Raw genomic sequence first — 21,228 nt, 5'->3', positions numbered from 1 at the left:
AAGAAATTTGAGGGATATTTCAAACAGAAAATCAGGACTCTATGATCAAGCATATTCCATCAAATTTAAGACTCATTAATTTTACGATAAACATTTTATACATCAAGAAAGAAAAATGCTGGCAATGAAACTATGATCTGATGGGTTTTGGGTTTTTTTCACTTAGAATTTTTATTTTGTACTTATAGGAAGAACTCTTTTTTTTTTTTTTTGGGGGGGTACGTGGGCCTCTCACAACAGTGGCCTCTCCCGTTGCGGAGCACAGGCTCCGGACGTGCAGGCTCAGCGGCCATGGCTCAGGGGCCCAGCCGCTCTGAGGCATGTGGGATCCTCCCGGACCGGGGCACGAACCCATGTCCCCTGCATTGACAGGCAGACTCTCAACCACTGCGCCACCAGGGAAGCCCAGGAAGAACTCTTTTAAACTGATGGAGACACAAATTTTTATCATATGTCATTCTCTTTTGTACCTTTCTCTTTGTTTTGATGTCCTATCATAGTGAGATCCTTTTAGGACATTTAACCCAGTAATTCAGCACCCAGCTCACATAATTCAACTGATTTAATAACAACATGTACGGCTACAGGCAAGTTAGCACGCAAGCAGGCAATGACAACTCTTATGACTGTTGCCTAGCTGGGAGCAATTTTAAAACTCATACTGATTTCAGAGATGTTAAAATGAGGGACAACGTACAACTAAGGATCAATGAAACATCACCACGCATACATGTCTTTTCTCCCCAACTAGTAAGCACCTTAAGAGTAGGGTGAAGTCTAATTTATTTTTCCCTCTACAGGGCCTAATACAAGCTGTGAGAACTTTGGTTACTCAAGAAATGTTTGTTCATAAAAGAACACAGTAACTGTTTATAAGCAACCTTGGTCACAGTTAGTAGGGCCATGCTTAACATAGATCTGTACGAGTACGTGTTTTGAATGACTTTCTCTGGCTGCAAGCTATTCCACCGGATTTTATTTTCTAAGTCATTTTCATTCTCTTTTAAGGAAGAATAATTAAAAGTTGAAAGTAACACCTTATATCAGTAGGTCTCACACTTTAGTGAATATAAGAATCAACAGGGTGCTGTACACCAGAAACTAACACAACATTGCAAATCAATTATACTTCAATTAAAAAACAAAAAGGAGGGCTTCCCTGGTGGCACAGTGGTTAAGAATCCACCTGCCAATGCAGGGGACACGGGTTCGAGCCCTGGTCTGGGAAGATCCCACATGCCATGGAGCAACTGAGCCCGTGAGCCACAACTACTGAGTCTGCGTTCTAGAGTCTGCGAGCCACCACTACCGAGCCCACATGCCACAACTACTAAAGCCCGTGCACCTAGAGCCCATGCTCTGCAACAAGAGAAGCCACCACAATGGGAGGTTCACACACCGCAACAGAGAGTAGCCCCCACTCACTGCAACTAGAGAAAGCCCGCTAGCAGCAATGAAGACCCAACACAGCCAAAAATAAATAAATAAATTTATATAAATTAAAAAAAGAATCAATAGCGTAGTTTATTGAAAATGCATATCCTCAAGGCTCAATACAATAATTTTGTTTCAAGAGAATCTGGGGTAGACTCCAGGAATCTACATTTTAAAAGTGATGTACTAAAACCCAACTTCTGTCTCAGGATTCCACCAAAAGTTGTTCTTCAGCAATGACCTGCAGAAGGCCAAACAAGTGAAGGACTATATCACCACCTCTGGCATCCCTGCACCTGAAAATCAATAACCACATGGTTGCTCCCCCTACACACAGTATGGATTTGTTGCTGGTAAGTGGTTACTCCACCAAAGACTACATTTCCCAGCCCATCACACATTTAAGTATCAGCATGAAACTGGTTCACACCAATGGAATGTAGGTACAGGTTATGTGTATCACTTCTAAGTCAAAGCTTTTTAGAAGCAGGTGTGCTTTCTCCAAGTTTTCTTTTCCCTTCACTTCACTGGTTAGATACGATAATAAAACTCTAAAAGATTACAAAGATCCAAGACAGAACAAACATAGATCCCCGAATTATTTCACAAAGAATTGCCTGTGAACTATGAACATTTGCTTTAAAGTGTTAAATGAATAAAAATGAACTTCTATTAAGTCACTAAAATTTAGGGGTACCTTACAAGAAGCTAGCACATCCCTAACTAATATATTATGCATGTGTGTCTACTTACACAACAGTGTAACTGCATACACATGTATATATTCATTTAATCAACAGAATGTGTTGAGAAGCCATTATGTACTCAAGATATAATCATGAGCAAAAACACATGTAATCCTTATCTTCATGAAGCTCAAAATTATTGAAGTGTAAGTTTAAGTGTAGACTTCTGTGTTGGGGTTAACTGGGATGGGGCAGAGCAAACAATACAAATAAAGAAATAGAACTTTCACTCTCAATCAAGATAGAGTACCAGGGATCATATTTACCACCCTGCCTGACAAAACTAAAAACAAAACCAGAAAAAAACTGTGAAATGATTTTTAAGACATTGGACATCAGGCAAAAAAAGACAGTGATCCTCCAGAAATGGGAAACAATAAAGAGAGGCCTATGATCTGTTCCAGCATTTCACCTGAAGAGATAAAAGCATTATTAGACAAGGATTAACTGTTATTAAACTGTATTTCGTATGTTCAAGAAGCTAGAAGACAGACTAAACATGTTAAAACAAATGAAATACTTAAAAGACCCAATCAAACTTTCAGGGATGAAGACTAACATGTCTGTGATAAAAAAATACATTGTATAGAATTAACATATTAGATACTACAGGGGGGAAAAAGAAGAGTAGTGACATTGAAGACACAGCAACAGAAATTATACACAATGAAACAGAGAGAAAAAAGATTTTAAAAATAAATGAATAGAGCACCAGTGAGCTATGGAACAACTTTAAGCAGTTTAATGTACACATAATAGGAGTCCTGAAGGAGAGGAGAGATAGGGGAGGTAAGTAAATGTTTTTGAAGAAATATTGGCCCAAATTTCCCAATTTCTATGAAAACCAACAACGCACAAATTCAAGAAGCTCAACAAATTCCAAGTTCAAGAAACCTGAAGAGAACTGCTCAACAAATTCCAAGTTCAGGAAACCCGAAGAGAACTGCACCAAGGCACACCATAATCAAATAGCTTACAGCCAGTGATAAAGAGGAATATCACATCACACGCAGAAAAACAAAGGTAAGGATAACAGCTGACTTCTCGTGAGAGACAATGCAAGCCAGAAGACACTAGAGCAACATCTTTAAAGTACTAAAAGAAAAAAACTATCAACCTAAAATTCTTTACCCAGTGAAACTATATTTCAAAAGCAAAGGTGAAAAAAAAACCTTTTAAAATATACAACAGCTGAAGATAATTTATCAGTAGCACACACATAACAAATATGTTAAAGGATGTCCTCCAAGCAGAAGGAAAATGGTATCAGATGGAAATCTGGATCCACATGAAGGAATGAAGAGCACTGGAAATAGTAACTATATGGGTAAATATGAGGATTCTTATATTTAAATCCCTTTAAAAACTAACCAGCTGTTTAATGAAAAAATAATTTAAATGTATTGTGGAATTTAAATAAAACATATAAAGAAGTAAAATTATGGCAATCACAGCACAAAAACTGAATGGCTAAAACAAAAGTACAGTTGAGCCCTGAACAACATGGGTTTGAACTGCATGTGTTCACTTATATGTGGATTTTTAAAAATAAATACATACTGCAGTAGCACACAATCCGTGGTTGGCTGAATCCACGGATACAGAACCACATAAAGTCATATGCAGATTTTCAATTGCACAGGGGTCAATGCCCCAACCCCACTTTGTCCAAGGGTCAACTGCATACTTTTATAAAGTTCTTATACTGTATGTGAGATAGTATAATATTATCAGAACGTAGCGAGTGATAAGTTGTATACTACAAACCCTAAAGCAATCACTAAATTAGCAAAATGAAGATATACAGCCAATAAGCCAAAGGAGGTAAGATGAAATCACAAAAACATATGGAATTAATCCAAAAGGCATAAAAGGAGAAAAAAGGGAAAAAGAAACAGAAGAGACAAACAGAAAACAAATAGTAAGATGGCAGATTTAAACCAAACTGTATCACATTAAATGTAAATAGTCTAACAGAAACACACCAATTAAAAGGCAGAGATTATCAGAAAGGATAAAAAAGCAAGATCTAATATGCTGCCTTCAAGAAAGCCCACTTTAAATAGGGAGACAAAAATAGGTTAAGAGTAAAAGGATGGAAAAATGGTAACTTTCTGGCCACTCTTAAAAGAATAATCAGAATGACTATTGACATAATTTTGATTCACGAGTTGCCATTAATTCAGGAAGTATTTTCATATTCAACAGTCCTTTTCAAGTCTTGAGCTCTAAGTATTAATACTATCTTGTACTCTTCATAATAAAATTCACCATATGCATGTGTTCACACATCATTATCATTTCAATTACCTCGACAGTACTTCTAAATACAACAAACTAAAGATTTCAAAAATAACTCCAAACTTGAGCTAAGAAATCAGCAATATATTCTGATCAATCAGTAACAATGTATTCCCAAAGATGGATATATATGTTCAATAGTTTACCTCTATATAAATTGTTATTTCACTTAATACTCTGTATTAAGATGAGAGTCTGAGCCAAATGACAGACGCCAAATACAGCCACATCTCACCACACCCCCTACCTTTGGGAAAAGATTAAAAAGGCTATTGATTTTTCTTTCTGATAAATATACATTCAACCAAAAATGTTTTAGCATATCTTCATGGATGTTTAACCATTAGCCATTCATTGAAGCATTATAAAGAGACATATATGCCAGGCATTGTTCTGTATTATTCTAGGCACTGGCGATACAAAAATCAATGTTATGCTCTTGAGAGAAAAGTCTGGTGGGGAGAAGATGGGAATATATGTTTGTAAAATGTCATAATATGCTGGAAATCATGTCATAGAATGTTTTCCCTATTGCTTCAATTTTCTAAATGTGCACTGGTCCATTTCACCTAAGTTGTGAAATTTCTATACATAGAGTTGTTTGTATTATTCCTTTATTATACTTTCCATGTCTGCAGGGTCTGTAGCGATACCCTCTGTTTCATTCCTGCTATTGATAATGTGTCTTCTGTTCTTTTTTATCAGTCTTATTAGAGGTCTGTCAATTTTACTGATCTTTTTAAAGAACCAGCACTTTGTTTCATTCATTTTCTCTGTCTTTTCTGTTGTCAATTTCATTGATTTCTGCTCTTTACTATTTCCTTCCTTCTGCTTGCTCCTGGTTTTATTTTGCTGTTCTTCTAGTTGGTCTTTAAGTGGGAGACTAGATTGTTGATTTGAAACTTTTCCTTTTTTCTAATGTATGAATATTTAGTGCTGTATATTTCCCTTTAAAAATTTAATTACAGATGCAGAAAAATAATGAGATATAGTCACAAATTTTGGAATAAACAGAAATTTAAAAGATGACCAAGTGAGAAACAGAACAAATTACTAGCAGAAGAAAATTCTCCAAGGTAAGGTACAGAAAATATTCATACCCAGCTGAATGGCAAGGCACCATTACTAAAACAGTTCCTCAAAACATGACTTGGACTGAATGGCTTCAAGTAAATAATCACAAAGTCAATTACATACAGAGAGGAAAAAACCCACACATGGAACATAACTCACCAAATCTGCATTACAGATAATGCAAGACAGGGAACAGGCAATGTGGGGGGGGGGCACAAAAAGAATTTAAGAATCTCTTTTTTCTAGTTTGTACACTTAGATGAGCTTCTTTACTACTCAATTTCACAGATTCCTAAATGCTGCCCAACAGGAGCTGAGACTGTGCATATGCAAAAGATAAGTGTAGAACTGTAATGATTTCACTTGAGTTGCCCCCGCCATGGATAAATATTAATTTTGAATATAACATATGGAAGAATAAAATATCTTTTTGCTTACCCTCTGAGCTTTTGCAAGTTCTTCTTTTAATCTTTCATAGCCCTTTTCTCTAACTTCCAAAACAGATGGGCTTCGTAAGCGGGACAGACTATCAGTACTCAACCCAAAAATATCATCACTGCCATCACAGGCCTCTGTTATGGTAGCACCCTGTAAAAACTCCCTCTCTGCATTACAGTTGTCCTTTCTTGTAGTTAATTTAGTTAACCCAGCTGTGACTCCAGAGGTAGAACAAGGTGCTGGGTCTGTAACATGGATGCTGTAAAGGAGAGTTCAAGAAACATCAGCATGTGCTTAAATATAACGGGCATAAACACACGTCTATAACTGCATTATCCAATCTGTTCACCACTATATCTAATTAATAGCATGTCCTGAGCCAAAGCAACCACATTTCAAGTCCTTCATAGCCACGTATGTCTAATGGCTATTATATCAAACAGCACAGAAACAGAACATTTTCATCATCCCAGAAAGTTCTATTGGATAGTGCTACTCTAGAACAGGGGTCTGCAAACTAAATGCAGGATAAATCCAGCCTGCCACCTGTTTTTTAAGGCCTACAAGCCAAGAATGATTTTTACATTTTCAATGGTTGAAAAAAAACAATAATATTTTGTGGCACAAGAAAATTATATAAAATTCAAAATTCAGTGTCTATATATAAAGTCTTATTGGAGCATATTCATTTACATACTGTCTACGGCTGCTTGCACACTTTAACAGCAGAGTCCAACAGATGCAACAGAGACTGTGTAGCCCACAAAGCCTAAAATATTTACTATTTGGCCCTTTACATAAAAAGTTTGTGACCCCTGCTCTTGAGCATTAACATGTATTGCTCTTCATGAACAACCCTGTATTATTCAAATTTTCTAAAACAATAAAACTTAAAATAAGTTAACCAAGCAAACTTCGTTTGTTTAATACAATACTCTAAAACAAGCATTTTGATGATCTCCTACCTGACACTAGATATTTCTGCACAATTTAAACGTCTGGGGGATGAATACACAGGTTGTGTAGGAAGGTCGGAAACATCTAAGGCATTAGCCTGGATAGGGGCGGAGCATAAAGCTGAAGGATGTGGCCTGTAGATGACACTTGGTGAGGTAGTCTGCTCTTGAGTTCCTGGTTCATACACACCAAGAAGGTCTGGAGAAGTAGGTGAAGCGAGGTTTACTTCATGGAAGCCTTCCAAGGGGTCATTAGCCATAGCAAATGCCTCATCATAGGATAACCTATGTTAAAAAAGCAGGAAATTATTTTGAGATAGTGACATTTAAAATTAAATTAAGATGTATATTTATAAAATGTGTTTAACAGTCCATTATAAACTTACAACGAAAAGAGACAGCAAAGGAAAGAAACTACATTTAAAATTTATTAAGTGATCTCAGACAATAAACACTACAAAAGGCAAACAATCTGATTCAGAATAAACTTGAAAGTGATGGCTAACACTGTTACAGTGAGTAATTAATAAATATTTAACAATGAGGAATGAATAAAAATTTGCTTGATTTTTTTTTTTTTTTTTTTTGCGGTACGCGGGCCTCTCACTGCTGTGGCCTCTCCCATGCGGAGCACAGGCTCCAGACGTGCAGGCTCAGCGGCCATGGCTCACGGGCCCAGCCGCTCCGCGGCATGTTGGATCTTCCCAGACCGGGGCACGAACCCGTGTCCCCTGCATCGGCAGGCGGACTCTCAACCACTGCGCCACCAGGGAAGCCCTGCTTGATATTTTTAACTTTGCTATCATATGTGACTTTGGTTAGAATAAGGAGAAGAGGCAGTAAGATAGAGACACATGTGTGTAGTTCAACTAACTGTTCTGTTCTGCCTCATACTGGCTCTGACTTTGGATGAGTCTGTGTTTTTTTTCTTTTATTCTGAAATAATTTCAAATTTACATAAGAGTTGCAGAGCTCCTGTACATATTTCACCCAGATTATGAAACTGTTAACATTTTCAAACCATTTGAGAATAGGTTTTAAGCATGATGCCCATTACCCCTTACTATCTCAGTGTATATATCCTAAGTAAACCATCACCAAAATCAGGATGTTAACACTGATCACTATTACCATCTAAACAACTGACCCCAATCAAAGTTCACTGATTATCCTAATAATGTTCTGGATAGGCCCAAGATCCAATCCAGGATAATGCATTACATTTCTCTAAGCCTTAAATTTCTCCTCTAATGGGATGAGAATGGGAATAATAATATTCCCTCCCTTCTCCAGGTTGCTGTGAGGATTAAGCCAGACAATCCACATAAAGTATTTAGTAGTGTACCATGTAACTGGCACAGAGTACAAATAAACATCTGTTACCTGTCAGCTGTTAGTAATAACATGTATGCTTCAGTTTCTCCATCAGTAAAAAATATTTCATGCAACTTCACAATTATATAAAAAATTTACATGAAAACTAAAAAGTGTACCACTCAAGTTTTTCACTTGAAAAGTATAAAGAAATCTTATAAACCTTTACTGATTTCCCACTGTCTACAGAATAAATTCCAAACTTGTTATCCGGAAAATCAAGGTCTTCTACAATCTGAATCCACTCTCTCTTCCCAATTTTTTTCTTTCCTACAATAGTACTTTGATAATCATGACTAATACTTTCCCAGAACTTCAAAAAATTCCCAAACACAAGCACCAATATACCATATAATTTCATCATAAAATACAAAAACCCCCCACCTCATTCATTAAACTGAAAAATTTTACTCTCACACTCAATAAAAAAAGCGTTGAAAATAAGACAAGTAAAAGTAGTAAGCTACTTTTTATCTAAGAAAGGAGAAAATACAAATTTATTTATATATATATAATTATATATATACTTTTTCATATGTACTTATATTTTAGAAATGGAAGGATACACCAAAAACTAATTAAAAAAAAAAAACAACGTTACTTTTAGGAAAGGGCGAGAACAGGAAGAGGAGACAGGCATAAAAGCTATACTTTTCCAAATGTACCCTGCTTTGTAGATTTGAATTTGAACTTGGAACCAAGTAAATGATAAAACAAAATTAGCTTTTAAAAAAGAATATCTAAAAATAAAACAAATGAATCTAGCTGTGTACTAACATGGTAGTTTTAACCAACATCAAAAAAAACTATTTCAAATGATTTTAAAACATAGTAATAAAACTGTATATATCCCTAGTGGAATATAGTCTAAGGTCAAAGGAAGTTAAAAAAATCATACACAATTTTCAGTAATCATATTAGTAAGTAATGTTGATACTGCTATTCTGAAACTATTATAAAAGATAAAACAAATTACATTAATATCATTCATAACTAAGATTTTCAACATATGAGAAAAGAGATACAAATACAAAATCAAGGAATTTAAAACTCTGAAGTCCTAAATTTGAATCAGAAATATCAGGAAATTTTTTTTTTTTTGGCGGTACGCGGGCCTCTCACTGTTGTGGCCTCTCCCGTTGCGGAGAACAGGCTCCGGACTCGCAGGCTCAGGGGCCGTGGCTCACGGGCCCAGCGGTCCGCGCATGTGGGATCTTCCCGGACCGGGGCACGAACCCGCATCCCCTGCATCGGCAGGCGGACTCTCAACCACTGCGCCACCAGGGAAGCCCAGGAAATTTTTTTTATTTAAAAAGATGTCTACCTTTATCCACTGAAAAGGCATAACAACAGCAACCAACTCAGGAGCAATGAGTACCCCTTGTACCCAGAGTAATACCATTTCCTATGAAAAAAGAACAAGGACTCCTCGGAGAAATGGCTGATTCCAAGCCCGGGGCAGTAATGTACAAAAAGTCCTTGCAACATCTTGTTTTACCAGGAAGCAAGAAAGCTATCAAAGACTACTGGAGTGGTATCAAAAGGACTCCCACTAACCAAAAATGGGACAATCTGAACATCAAAAAGGATAATACCTCTAAAGAACAAAAAATAATTCTAAACCCATGAGTTCATGATTATACTAAAAATAAGACAAAACAAAAAAATCTCACTGGTCCCTTTTTTTTTTTTTTTTTTTTTTGCGGTATGTGGGCCTCTCACTGTTGTGGCCTCTCCCGTTGCGGAGCACAGGCTCCGGACACACAGGCTCAGCGGCCATGGCTCACGGGCCCAGCCGCTCCACGGCATGTGGGATCTGTCCGGACCGGGGCACGAACCCGTGTGCCCTGGATCGGCAGGCGGACTCTCAACCACTGCGCCACCAGGGAAGCCTCTCACTGGTCCCTTTTGATCAGTGCTATGGAACAAATTCACTATTTTGAAAACTGGTAAAATAAAGGAAAGAATCCAGTATTTACCCTGACTTTCCTATACATTAAAGAACTAAATAGTTTATGAGGAAAAATCCTTCTTTTAAAAGAATCCCATTTAATAAATATAACTTTGCAATCCTAATGAAATAATGAGTCTAGGCTACACTTATTAATAACTATCAAAACCCTAAGGTAAAACCTGGGGTACTTTATAATTAATGGATCAGAATGACAGTACCTGAACTCACTGATGACATTATTATCACAAAAAGGGAGAAAATCAGACATTATGAGAATTATGTGGTAAAACAGGAAATGAACACTGCCACCATCCATGAATCATTCTTGCCCCCCTTGTAAGAAAAAAAAAGATCCCAATCCAATCAAGCCTTTAGGTCTCTATCAGTTTATAGGAAAGAGGCTAGAGGAACATACTAAAAATAACGCCTTCATCAGTTTACAGGAAATACAGAGCCTAGAGGAACATATTAAAAATAATACCATATGGGGCTTCCCTGGTGGCGCAGTGGTTGAGAGTCCGCCTGCCGATGCAGGGGACATAGGTTCGTGTCCCGGTCCGGGAAGATCCCACATGCCGCGGAGCAGCTGGGCCTGTGAGCCATGGCCGCTGAGCCTGCGCGTCCGGAGGCTGTGCTCCGCAACAGGAGAGGCCACAGCAGTGAGAGGCCCGCGTACCAAAAACTAAAACTAATAATAATAATACCATATGGACAAAAACAGCAAAATCTAGACCTTGGGAAACTCTTACAGGATAAACCACCTGGTTTTTTCAATAAATAAAAGTGGAAAAAAAGAGGGAATTTATAAAGAGACTTAAGAGACATAATGAAATATAATATATGGACCTTGTTTGAATTCTTATTTGAATTAGTCAACTGTAAAATCATATTATAAGACAATCAAGGGAACTTGAACACTGGATATTACTGATATTATTATGAATTTCTGTCCATTTTTAGAGATAATGGTATAATGGTTACATTAAAAAAAAATTCTTACCTTTTAGAGATACACACGAAAGTATTTATAGATGAAATAAAATTACCTGGATTTGCTTCAAAATAATCCAGGGGGAGAAGGAGGGTATGGGGAGCTGGGCCATCAAACTTCCAGTCCCCCCAGTCACACAGGATTATAGGGTGGTTTCTCTCATAATAACAGCTAATATTTACTGAGCATTTACTAAATATCAGGTATAGTTCCAGCACATGTACAGCTGAGGAAGCTGCAGCTTAGGGTAGCCAGTATTAAAACCTATGTCTGGGACTTCCCTGACGGTCCAGTGGTTGAGATTTTGCCTTCCAATGCAGGGGGTGCAGGTTCAATCCCTGGTCCAGAAGCTAAGATCCCACATGCTTCACAGCCAAAGAACCAAAACATGAAACAGAAGCAATATTGCAACAAATTCAATAAAAGACTTTAAAAATAAATAAATAAATAAAACCTATGTCTGTTGGACTCCAGAGTCCTAGCTCTTCACCACCACACCACACTACTACTACTAGAATTGCTTTGCCTTTCCACTGTTAGGTGGTTCATGTAAATATGTTTCTCCTTAAGCTGAATTAAAATCCATCATCCCTGCAACATCCACCCTAGTTTTCCTATAAACACTCAACTACTCTTTCAACAAATATTCATTGAGAGTCTACTATGTGCCAGGCTCTGGGGAAAGAAGATGATAAATCATCTCTGCTCCCAAATAGTATCAATATAGTAGGAGACACTGACAGTGGCAATGATAGTGTGATAAATGCTATAGAATATGCAGAGGCTACTAAGAGACCACACAGGAGGGGCAAATAAATCAGAAGGAAAGGACTCCCAGAAAAGTGAAGCCAAAGAAAAGACCCAAAGAAGAGTAGGAAATAATGAGAAAGGTAACCCCCCTGGAAGGACTTCCCAGGTATGTCTAAGGTATGAAAGCAAAGTATTTATGGAAAATACAAATGTTGCATAAACTGGAGCACAGGCTAGGAACATAAGACCCAAACCTCAAAGAGAGGCAGGTCTGAATTCTGCTTCTATCAAGTTACTGGGCCAATGTGTGCCTAGGTTCTCTCATCTAGAAATCTGTAGCTCGGTTTTCTTCCTCACAGGGTGACAATTAAAAGAGAAATGCAAGTAGTATTTCGTAGAGCAGAGCACCTCTAAGCAGTGCCTCTACCTACAACACATTGTTTAAATTCCAGTCACTCCCAAAAAGGAGATTATTTTAAGATTAAATGTAGTCCCTTTATCAAGCATGTGACATTTCCATAAAATGTTTAGCTTAGCTTGTAATGAGCTGCCAACCAGACTAATCTGAAAATCTTTTGTTCTTTCAAATAGTACATGGAAGCTTTAAGATTTATTTTGTATTCAGAGTTCTTATATGAATAACATAAACTATTTTTAAGCAGTAGTACTCTTTGCATTAAGTAATAAGTAATTTAAACTATTTTTTTTTGCGGTACGCGGGCCTCTCACTGCTGCGGCCCCTCCCGTTGCGGAGCACAGGCTCCAGACGCGCAGGCTCAGTGGCCATGGCTCACGGGCCCAGCCACTCCGTGGCACGTGGGATCTTCCCGGACCGGGGCACGAACCCGTGTCCCCTGCATCGGCAGGCAGACTCTCAACCACTGCGCCACCAGGGAAGCCCAGTAATAAGTAATTTAAAAAACTAATTTCAAGTGGAGATTATCCCAATTCATAAACTAAACTTGTCAAGGGTCACTAAAAATGAGTAAAAAGGACAACAGCATTAAATTCTTATGGGTGAATTACCAACACAGCTTGGATGGCTTTATTATTACTCAGCTTTAAGTAATAAAGCTGATTTCCAATTTAAAAAAAGTTGATCAAAACAATTTGCTTCTGATTTCTAGTATGCATTACATGTTATTTCTTCTTTGCAGAAGTCAGCACTATCACAGCAAAAACAGCAGTCAATATTTACTGAAAGTTAACTATGTGTCAGTTAGCTATGTGTTGTTACAAACTTCACGTGTATTAACTCATTTAATGAATGCCTAGAAAAAATCTTAATGATTTATATACTTATTAAATATATTTTATACGTATATTATTTTAGTATAAAATAAGTGTACTTAATAATTTTTATCAATTATATTTATTCTAGTTGGAATGGAAGATGTCTGCCAGCTCCAACTCTCCTCAGGGCAAATGCTGGTACTAAGTTCTGAGAACACAGATATGAAAATGGACTAAAAAGAAGGTGCATAGCCTATCATGAGCCACTAAATGATTACCCTGTGGGTTGGGGGGGGAGAGGAGGAAGAGAATGTTTCAAGGAGAAATAAAATATAAGTTAGATTTGAAAAGCTGAATAAGAGTCTGTAGGTGGGCTAGGCAAGGAAATACGACAGGACAGTCAAGGAATAAGGGTTTGGCACTAATGAAACTAACCAAAAAAAAAAAAAAGAGTGACAGAAAATCAGGCTGGAGAGGCAGATATGCGACAGATAATTAAAAGCTTCATTTAACATGGAAACTGCTGCTTGGAGTTTATCCAAGAGATTCTCATATCTACGTTTTAGGAAGTACAGATGTACTGTGATGTCATTAGAAAAATGACTCCCGAGGACTTTAACTAGAGAGAGGAGACTAGAGGCAATTGGTTAAGAGGTTATTGCAATAGGCTAGGCAAGAGATTATGAAGGTCTGATCTAATGCCAAGATCACGCATTGCAAATGAGGAGACGGAGGCATATTTATCTATATATATGAAAAACATTCAGAACAATTCATTTATATTTCTACATATACACACATATGCATTATGTTATTACATTTTATATGTGTGACATATACACATATACATTATGTACATTATTCTGTTATTCCTCACAGCATCCCTTTGAAATGATTCTTATGTCTATTTTACAGGTATAGAAACTGAGGATCAGAGAGATTAAATTAATTTTGCCGAGGTCAAACAGTCAATAAACCACAGAGCTAGGATTCAAGCCCTGGTGTGTCTGACTCCAACACCTGACTCCACTACATCTGAGAATCACTTAAAAGGTAAAACTGATTGGAGGTCAGGGGTAAGACTCAGATAAAGGTTACATCAAGACCGAGGATCTCTAAGGCAGTCTTACCCAACCAACCGTAAGAAGAGAACAAGCCAAATAGAAGAATCCTATTTAATCTCTGAACACTTGTTTAATTTCAGAAAGAAAAGACTAAAGTTTCTCTAATGCACTGCTATTGAAATGAGCATTTGCTGTTACTTTGTGTTCTTTCTGGTTTTTTTCCTATATTCTCTCTGCTATCATCATTTCCTTATCTATTTTGCTGCCTTGCTGGGGTTTAAAATAAATACTCAGCCCCTTATAGTTCTTGATGGGGAGGGGAGGAATAGCGTATAAATAAAAATCAACAGAAGCCTGATTTTACTATAGTGGCCTTATGATGTATTCAAAAACAGTGTGGATATTCGATACTAAGGAATTAGTGTTAATTTTTCAAAGTGTGCCATAGTATTGTACCTAACTGCCCTTATCTTTTAGAGATACATACTGAAATATTTACAGATGAAATTATACAATTCCTGGAATTTGCTCAAAATAGTACAGGAGGGGGAAAAATACAGGGAAGTATATGGGGCAGGACTGACCATTGCTGATGGGCTAGATGATGGGAAATTTGAGGTTCATCATACTTTTGCATCTACTTATTGTATTTTAAATTCTCAATAATTAGAAAGTTTTGAGATTTATTCAAATACTATATAAAGGAAGAAAAAAACAAAACAAAAAGGTGTATATATAAAAAATAATTTTCTCAGGCTTCCCTGGTGGTGCAGTGGCTGAGAGTCCGCCTGCCGATGCAGGGGACACGGGTTCGTGCCCCGGTCCGGGAAGATCCCACATGCTGCGGAGCAGCTGCGCCCGTGAGCCACGGCCGCTGAGCCTGAGCATCCGGAGCCTGTGCTCCGCAACGGGAGAGGCCACAACAGTGAGAGGCCCGCGTACCGGAAAAAAAAAAAATTTTCTCATTAACTTTCCCTATAATTATAAAGTTGGTTTTCCAAACTAACATTTTAGTTGTAGCAAAAAAAAAAAAAATTTTCACATTTACATTTTAGGAAGCAGTCTATGTTTATAAGTGTGAATTTAATTCATAACCCAAGGGAAATATTAGTCAGATGGTCTGTCAAGCTCACAATCTTCCCACTCTTATTAAAACAGACCACAAATTAATTTCCATTTACTAATTCCACAGGATTTAAATGTACAACCTAACATATTAAGAGATGTTAGTTATTGCAGATTCTTAAAATTAAAGGTTTTCAGAAAATTCTCAGAACTTACTGGGTTACTAACACTGTATTTAATTACAAATTCTTGGAACAAAAATGTAAAAAATAATTGTTTTACAGTTTTCTTCTTCTTAAAAGTGTAAGCCTCTTTATCTTATGTATGTAAGAATATATGTCAACTAAATATTCAATAGGCACTGAAGTATATATTGACTGGATAAATAAACAGTAAGACTCTTTAGAGAGGGAATAAATAGCAGAGCAGCGAAGAGTAGAGATAGTGACTCCCGGCCACCTTTAAAAATTAGAGATAAAACAGCAAGTACCCTGCAGCAAGATTGATGAAACTGAATTTTTAAAGTTTGGGGAAACCTGAGCATTTGATCAAACGAGCTTCAGAAAACCTTCTTTCTAGTTCAGATTCTGTTATTAACTGGCTGTGTGAACTTGGGCAAGTCACTTAATTTCTCTGAGCTTCAGTTTCAACATCTATAACAGTGGTGTTATCTCCCCTGCCTACATTTGAGAAAATGAAATGGCTTAACTGTCAATGTAAAAATGTTCTAAAGACTGTAAAGCATAACACAAACGTATAATATCTATAAAGAACTAAGAAGGAATAAATGATGGGGAAAATAACAAGAGCACAGAAAGGAGTCTGTCTTACAAAACAGAAGGGATCCTTGTTTATCCTAGATAAAGGAGAAGGAAGGGAAAAACAAGCCCTTTTGAGGTATAGTGTTCAAATATAATTCTCTTCCCAACAGGAAATTAATTAATGCACATTTACTTACTGTTTTTCTAACTTACTTTAGTTGTTCTTTTATACTTTATCCTGATCTGTCAATCAGATGCCCACAAACAAATACTCAATACTATTATCTGGACACATCAAATGACAATTCACTTATTTAATTGGTTCTAAGCTATCATCAGTATGCTCCTTTACAGGTGTTAACTATAAGCAACAAATCTCTCAAACTTGAACTATTTCAATAATTTCCATTCTTTTCCTCTGATCTAAGTAATCTTAGCTTATGGTTATAGCTATGGAATTTCGTGTTGTTGATATCCTAAGATAAATCAATATTACTTTTTCACTTTTTTCTATATACAGTTGAAGCTTATGAAACTACCTCATTTAGCTTTAAGTTGAAAGAGAAAGCAGAAGGGAAACAGAGCTGGCAAGTTAATGTTACCTGTTGTAAGTAACCCCTCCCCTTCCCTTAGTCCCCTCAATTCCCACTTTGAACACTCATTTCCATTTCTACTGCTAGATCAATTTCAATACATCCTAACATTTTTTCTCACTGACCATCCATCACCAAACAGCACAGTATCTACTGGGTTCCAGGCCCAATGCTAAAGCTATAAAATGGGGTGAGATGAATTAAAGCCCTGCCCCCAAAGCATGTGTACACTAGAAAAAGACACCTCATTGTTAACAAACGTTTACAAACACAATGTAAATACCAAAATAGAGGCATATACTCCATGCTTTGGAAGCATAAAAGAAAATAAAGATACGTACTACGTGGCAAAGGTAAGGGCAGCAGTACAGGAAAAAAAGAGAAACTAGCTAGAAAGGAGTTTTCAAAAACTCAGATATTTTATTTTAGGATATCAGGTGTATTTAGGTAATTCATTTAGTAACCAATTTACTACGCTTTGTTGAACTACATCTTGACTAGCACTATATAGGGCAAAGGTTTAGTTTGAAAAGGTGCACTCCCCTCAGAATATCCTCAAAGCTTTCCCTCAACACGCAAGTACTGCGACCAACTCATCCTTCCTTCCTCCCCACTCTCCAACTATTCTAGCACTGTGTCTTATCTGGCACTCATTAAAATTACAAAAACAACATATGTGAAAGTGCTTTCTAAATTTTGAGGAACTTACAAAAGATATGGGAATGATTACACAGCCCACCTTCCAGATGCCTTAAAAAGTCTTTCCTTTAACCCCCACTGTGACTTGCAGAGTAGATACTCAATGAATATTTGATTTAAAAATCTCCAGCGGTACATTAAGAATTACTTATTACACCAATATTAAGTATCTCATAAAAGCTAAATTAAAACCAATTCTTCAGCATTACAACCTATGCGTGAAGAGGCAGTAGAGTGTAGTGGTTAAGACCATGGACATCAAAGACAAACTACCAGACTCCTAATTTAGTGCCCTCACTTAATTAGCTTTGACCTTAAGCATCCATCACCTTAAGCTCCATAACCACTCAGTGCCTCAACCTTCCCAACTATAAAATGGGATGAAGTATTACCTAATTCCTAGGTCACTCTGAGAATAAATGAGTTGCCATAGTGTTTACACCAGAACCTGATACACCATAAGCTCTAGACTCCGTAGTAGTAGCAGCAGTGCTGGTTATCACCATCATCAGAAAACCTGGATATTTTTTAACCAGAAATACAAATAATAATAACACTTTTCATCTATGTGTCTTCTTATAGTCACAAAGCTCTTTTACAGAAGGTGTAGTTCAGGAATGGAAGGAGCAAAACTGGTAGGAGTTCCATTTGGGGCAGTCACTCTCAGTGTTTAATCCTGGCTCTGCCATTAGGCAGCTATAGGACCACCGACAACTAAGTAACCAGAGGCAAGTTATTTCACTTCTCTGATCCTCAATTTCCTGGTTTGTAATATGCAACAACACCATCTATACTCCAGGAATGTGCTGAGGACTAGAGGAGTCAAGGTACTTGAAGTAACAAGCAGGATGCATGGCACACTGTTAACATCTGTTCCTCTCCTCCACCTCCCACGTGGAGTGTCTCATTTAATTCTCATCCCACCATTATGAAGTTCATATTAGGTTGAGCCATATTAAAAACAGCTGAATACTGGCAAATTCATATGGTTCAACCTAACACTACATCCATTTACAAATGGAGAAAATAAGCTCAGAGGTTAAATGCTTTACTCAAGGTCATATGCACGGTAAGTAATGGAGCTAAAACTTTAAAAATAGACAGTTTTTCATTAAAATTGGTTCAGCGAGTCCTGCTCAGAAAGGGAGGGGGAAAAAGGTTAACTACAATAATACATGTGAAACTACTGTAACCTACAAGTTTTTGTTCTGCCATATCAAAAAACAAGATGATGATGTAGATTGTCTTCTAAGACTCTTACAATTTAAAAAATTATTTGTAGAGTGTCTATGCGTGTGTTGCAGAGGTTGAGGGTTTAGTGAAAATTAAAGGAAAATAATATCATCAAAGGAAGCACATGCATAACTACACCAATTCAAAAAGTACAGCTGGATCTAATTAGAAACTCCACGAATTAGCAAATTCACAAAGCAGCTGAACATCAAATATCCATCCTGGTGAAAAGTCAGAGGTATTCCATACCACAGATAGGTGTTCGCCAAACACACAAGGAAGAGTTATTATACTAAATGTATCCACTTTGGTTCACAAAGGTATGTACCAATATATAATATTACTGAAATGGAAAAAGAAAAAAATGAAAAGGCTTTTCTTCTAATAGTAAGACATACACTACTGTAGTAAAACTGTATAACTGCTAAGTTTATTTCTATACATTCCACAAGGGCTTTAGGATTATATCACATAAACCATATTTAGGATACGTGTCTGTCCAAACATGAAGTATCCTATCAAAATGCACGGCACTAGTAAATAAATAGCAAATGTTAACAGAACAAGGCCCCATAAAACTGGTGGAATATTTACCAGTATCAAATATTTACTATGATTGGTCTACAAATCTATTCTGCCTCTTTTCTCCTTGAAGTGCCATTCACCATTTTTTTTTCTTTAAAAGGGCATGAACAACAAAATACGAATGAGGATAATGAACAGAAACCAGGTCTTTCAACAGATTTACAATAGAACGGTTTTGTTTTTAATCCTCTTATCGGCCTCTCCTCCAATTATGTAATCACTCCACGGCAAAAGATTACATGGCTGTTTCCCTACCCTGCAAGGGATAAGTTGGAGGGGGAAACAGAAGAGTAGGAAACAGGTATCCTCGGAATATGCTACATTTCCACGAAATGCCTCTTCGGAATCAGTATTAACTGAGCGCTCTTAATTTTCAAGACCTTACCCTTTAGCCATTACAGATTTTTTTTCTTTTTTAAATCCCATAACAACTGACAACTCTTCACGTGCTGCAGATTCCACCTACCACCATCACTTCCAGAGTCCATTAAGCTCTCTTTTCCCCGGGCGGTCGGAGCGAGTTATCCACGCTGGAAGGGCTGTGTAATTACAATTACGTCTGTGCAGCTCGCCTCAACTCCCCGTAACAAAAGTCAGGCTGAACTGAGCTGCCTCCTAAGGCGCGATCCCGGGCGCCGGCTCTTGCCCACCAGGTTTCGCCGAAACCTCCCGAGGGTGACCTCTACGCCTCGACTCGGTGCCCCGCTCGCCGTCTCCGGTCCACGCCTACTGCTTCGCCCCGTCCAGCGCCGGCCTCCAGACTTGTTCGCGAACTCTCCTTACAGCCCCCTCCGCAACCCCGGGCCCCCAGCTCCCGGCCGCGCGCGCCCAGCCGACAGGTAACCGGGCGCCGGGCTCCCAGCCTCAGCGCTCGGAACCGCGCAGTTAATGAGTAACGCGCCGGGGCCCGGAGGACAGGGGAGGAGCCGCCGCCGCCCGACGCCCACCAGCGGCCCCAGGGGGCGCCCAGATGCCCCGAAGCGCCGAACCCCTGCCGCCGCCGCCGCCGCCGCGGTCCCGGAGCCCGCGAGCCCAGGCGGGGGAGCGCGCTCGCTGGGCCAGGACGGTCGGCCGGGTCCCCGCGCGCCGCGCCCTCACCTGCACCTGCCGCGGCCGCCCCTCCAGGCCGACTCGCGGGCGGCGGGCGCGCGGGCACCGAGGGGGGCGGTGCTCCGCTCCCCGGGCCTCTCCCTCCCGCGGATGCACTCACCTGACCAACCCACCGCGGCCGCGGCCGGCGCTCAGGGGCGCGCGCAGAACCGCACACAACGCGCGCCGAAGGAGTCACAGGCGGAGGAGAACGGCGGGCCGACGCCGCTACACTCAGCCGCGGCGGGTGCACTACCGGGGGGCAGCCGCCGAGGGAGCGCGGGACTGCGCCTGCGCCGGCAGCGGAGCTGGGAGCCGGGAGCGGTCCGGCCCCGGGAAGGGAAGGCGGGGATGGGGGCGGGGCGGGCGTGGGGCCGGTGGGGCCGACGCGCTCCCGCGCCCCCTGGCGACAGCCGGGGCTTTCGCACGTGCCCGGCGCGGGCCCCAGGTGCCTCAGCGGGCGGTTTCCTTGGGAACAGGGCGAGCTGGCGCTAAGCCTTGTTGCCCTGGGCTCGACAGGCGGTCTCGGGTTCACTTCAAGTGCGTTGGGCTTTCCAGGAGTCGGAAAATGAACCTTCGATGTGAGTTGAGAACAGCTAGAACCAACCTGACACACGGCGTGCATATGTACCTTACAACGTGTGTGTCTGTGTGTGGGTGTGGGTGCGCTCGTGCGTGTCTGTTGTCTCTGGGGGGATGGATGGGAAGAGGGGGAGTCTGATAGAACCTAGATTCCAGCATTCTAGCAGCTGCTAGAGCATTCGAAAATGTCGTTTCTGCACCTGCCTTCTCTCATCTTTTGTGTCAACTCTTTGATAACTTCCACCCCACTTTAGGTCCTCCAGAGAGGAAACGTGAAAATGCAAACCAGGCTTCCGAAAATCTGAT

At 39.3% G+C, this 21,228-nt stretch overlaps 1 protein-coding gene across 5 annotated transcripts in view; it reads right to left on the bottom strand.

Moving 5' to 3' along the window:
- Positions 1 to 20,644, bottom strand: part of RAB3IP (RAB3A interacting protein) — a 50,334-nt gene extending 29,690 nt beyond the window's left edge. The window contains exons 1-3 of one of the 5 annotated variants that reach the window (XM_029204681.1): positions 20,462 to 20,644; positions 6,959 to 7,234; positions 5,994 to 6,252 (exon numbers count right to left, since the gene is read on the bottom strand). In XM_029204681.1, the coding sequence (XP_029060514.1) occupies positions 5,994 to 6,252; positions 6,959 to 7,209 (510 nt within the window). In that variant the 5' untranslated portion in view covers positions 7,210 to 7,234; positions 20,462 to 20,644. Of the gene's footprint in view, positions 1 to 5,993; positions 6,253 to 6,958; positions 7,235 to 19,636; positions 20,142 to 20,461 lie in introns of those variants that run through there. The other 4 variants (XM_029204683.1, XM_029204684.1, XM_029204680.1 and 1 more) reach the window with 4 other exon arrangements.
- Between the last annotated feature and the right edge of the window lie 584 nt (positions 20,645 to 21,228).

Source organism: Monodon monoceros, unplaced genomic scaffold, assembly GCF_005190385.1.
Source record: "Monodon monoceros isolate NGI ecotype Baffin Bay Population unplaced genomic scaffold, NGI_Narwhal_1 Super_Scaffold_6, whole genome shotgun sequence".
NCBI lineage: Eukaryota > Metazoa > Chordata > Mammalia > Artiodactyla > Monodontidae > Monodon > Monodon monoceros.
The sequence above is the reverse complement of the archived record's forward strand: the minus strand, read 5'-3'. Positions and strand labels throughout refer to the sequence as shown.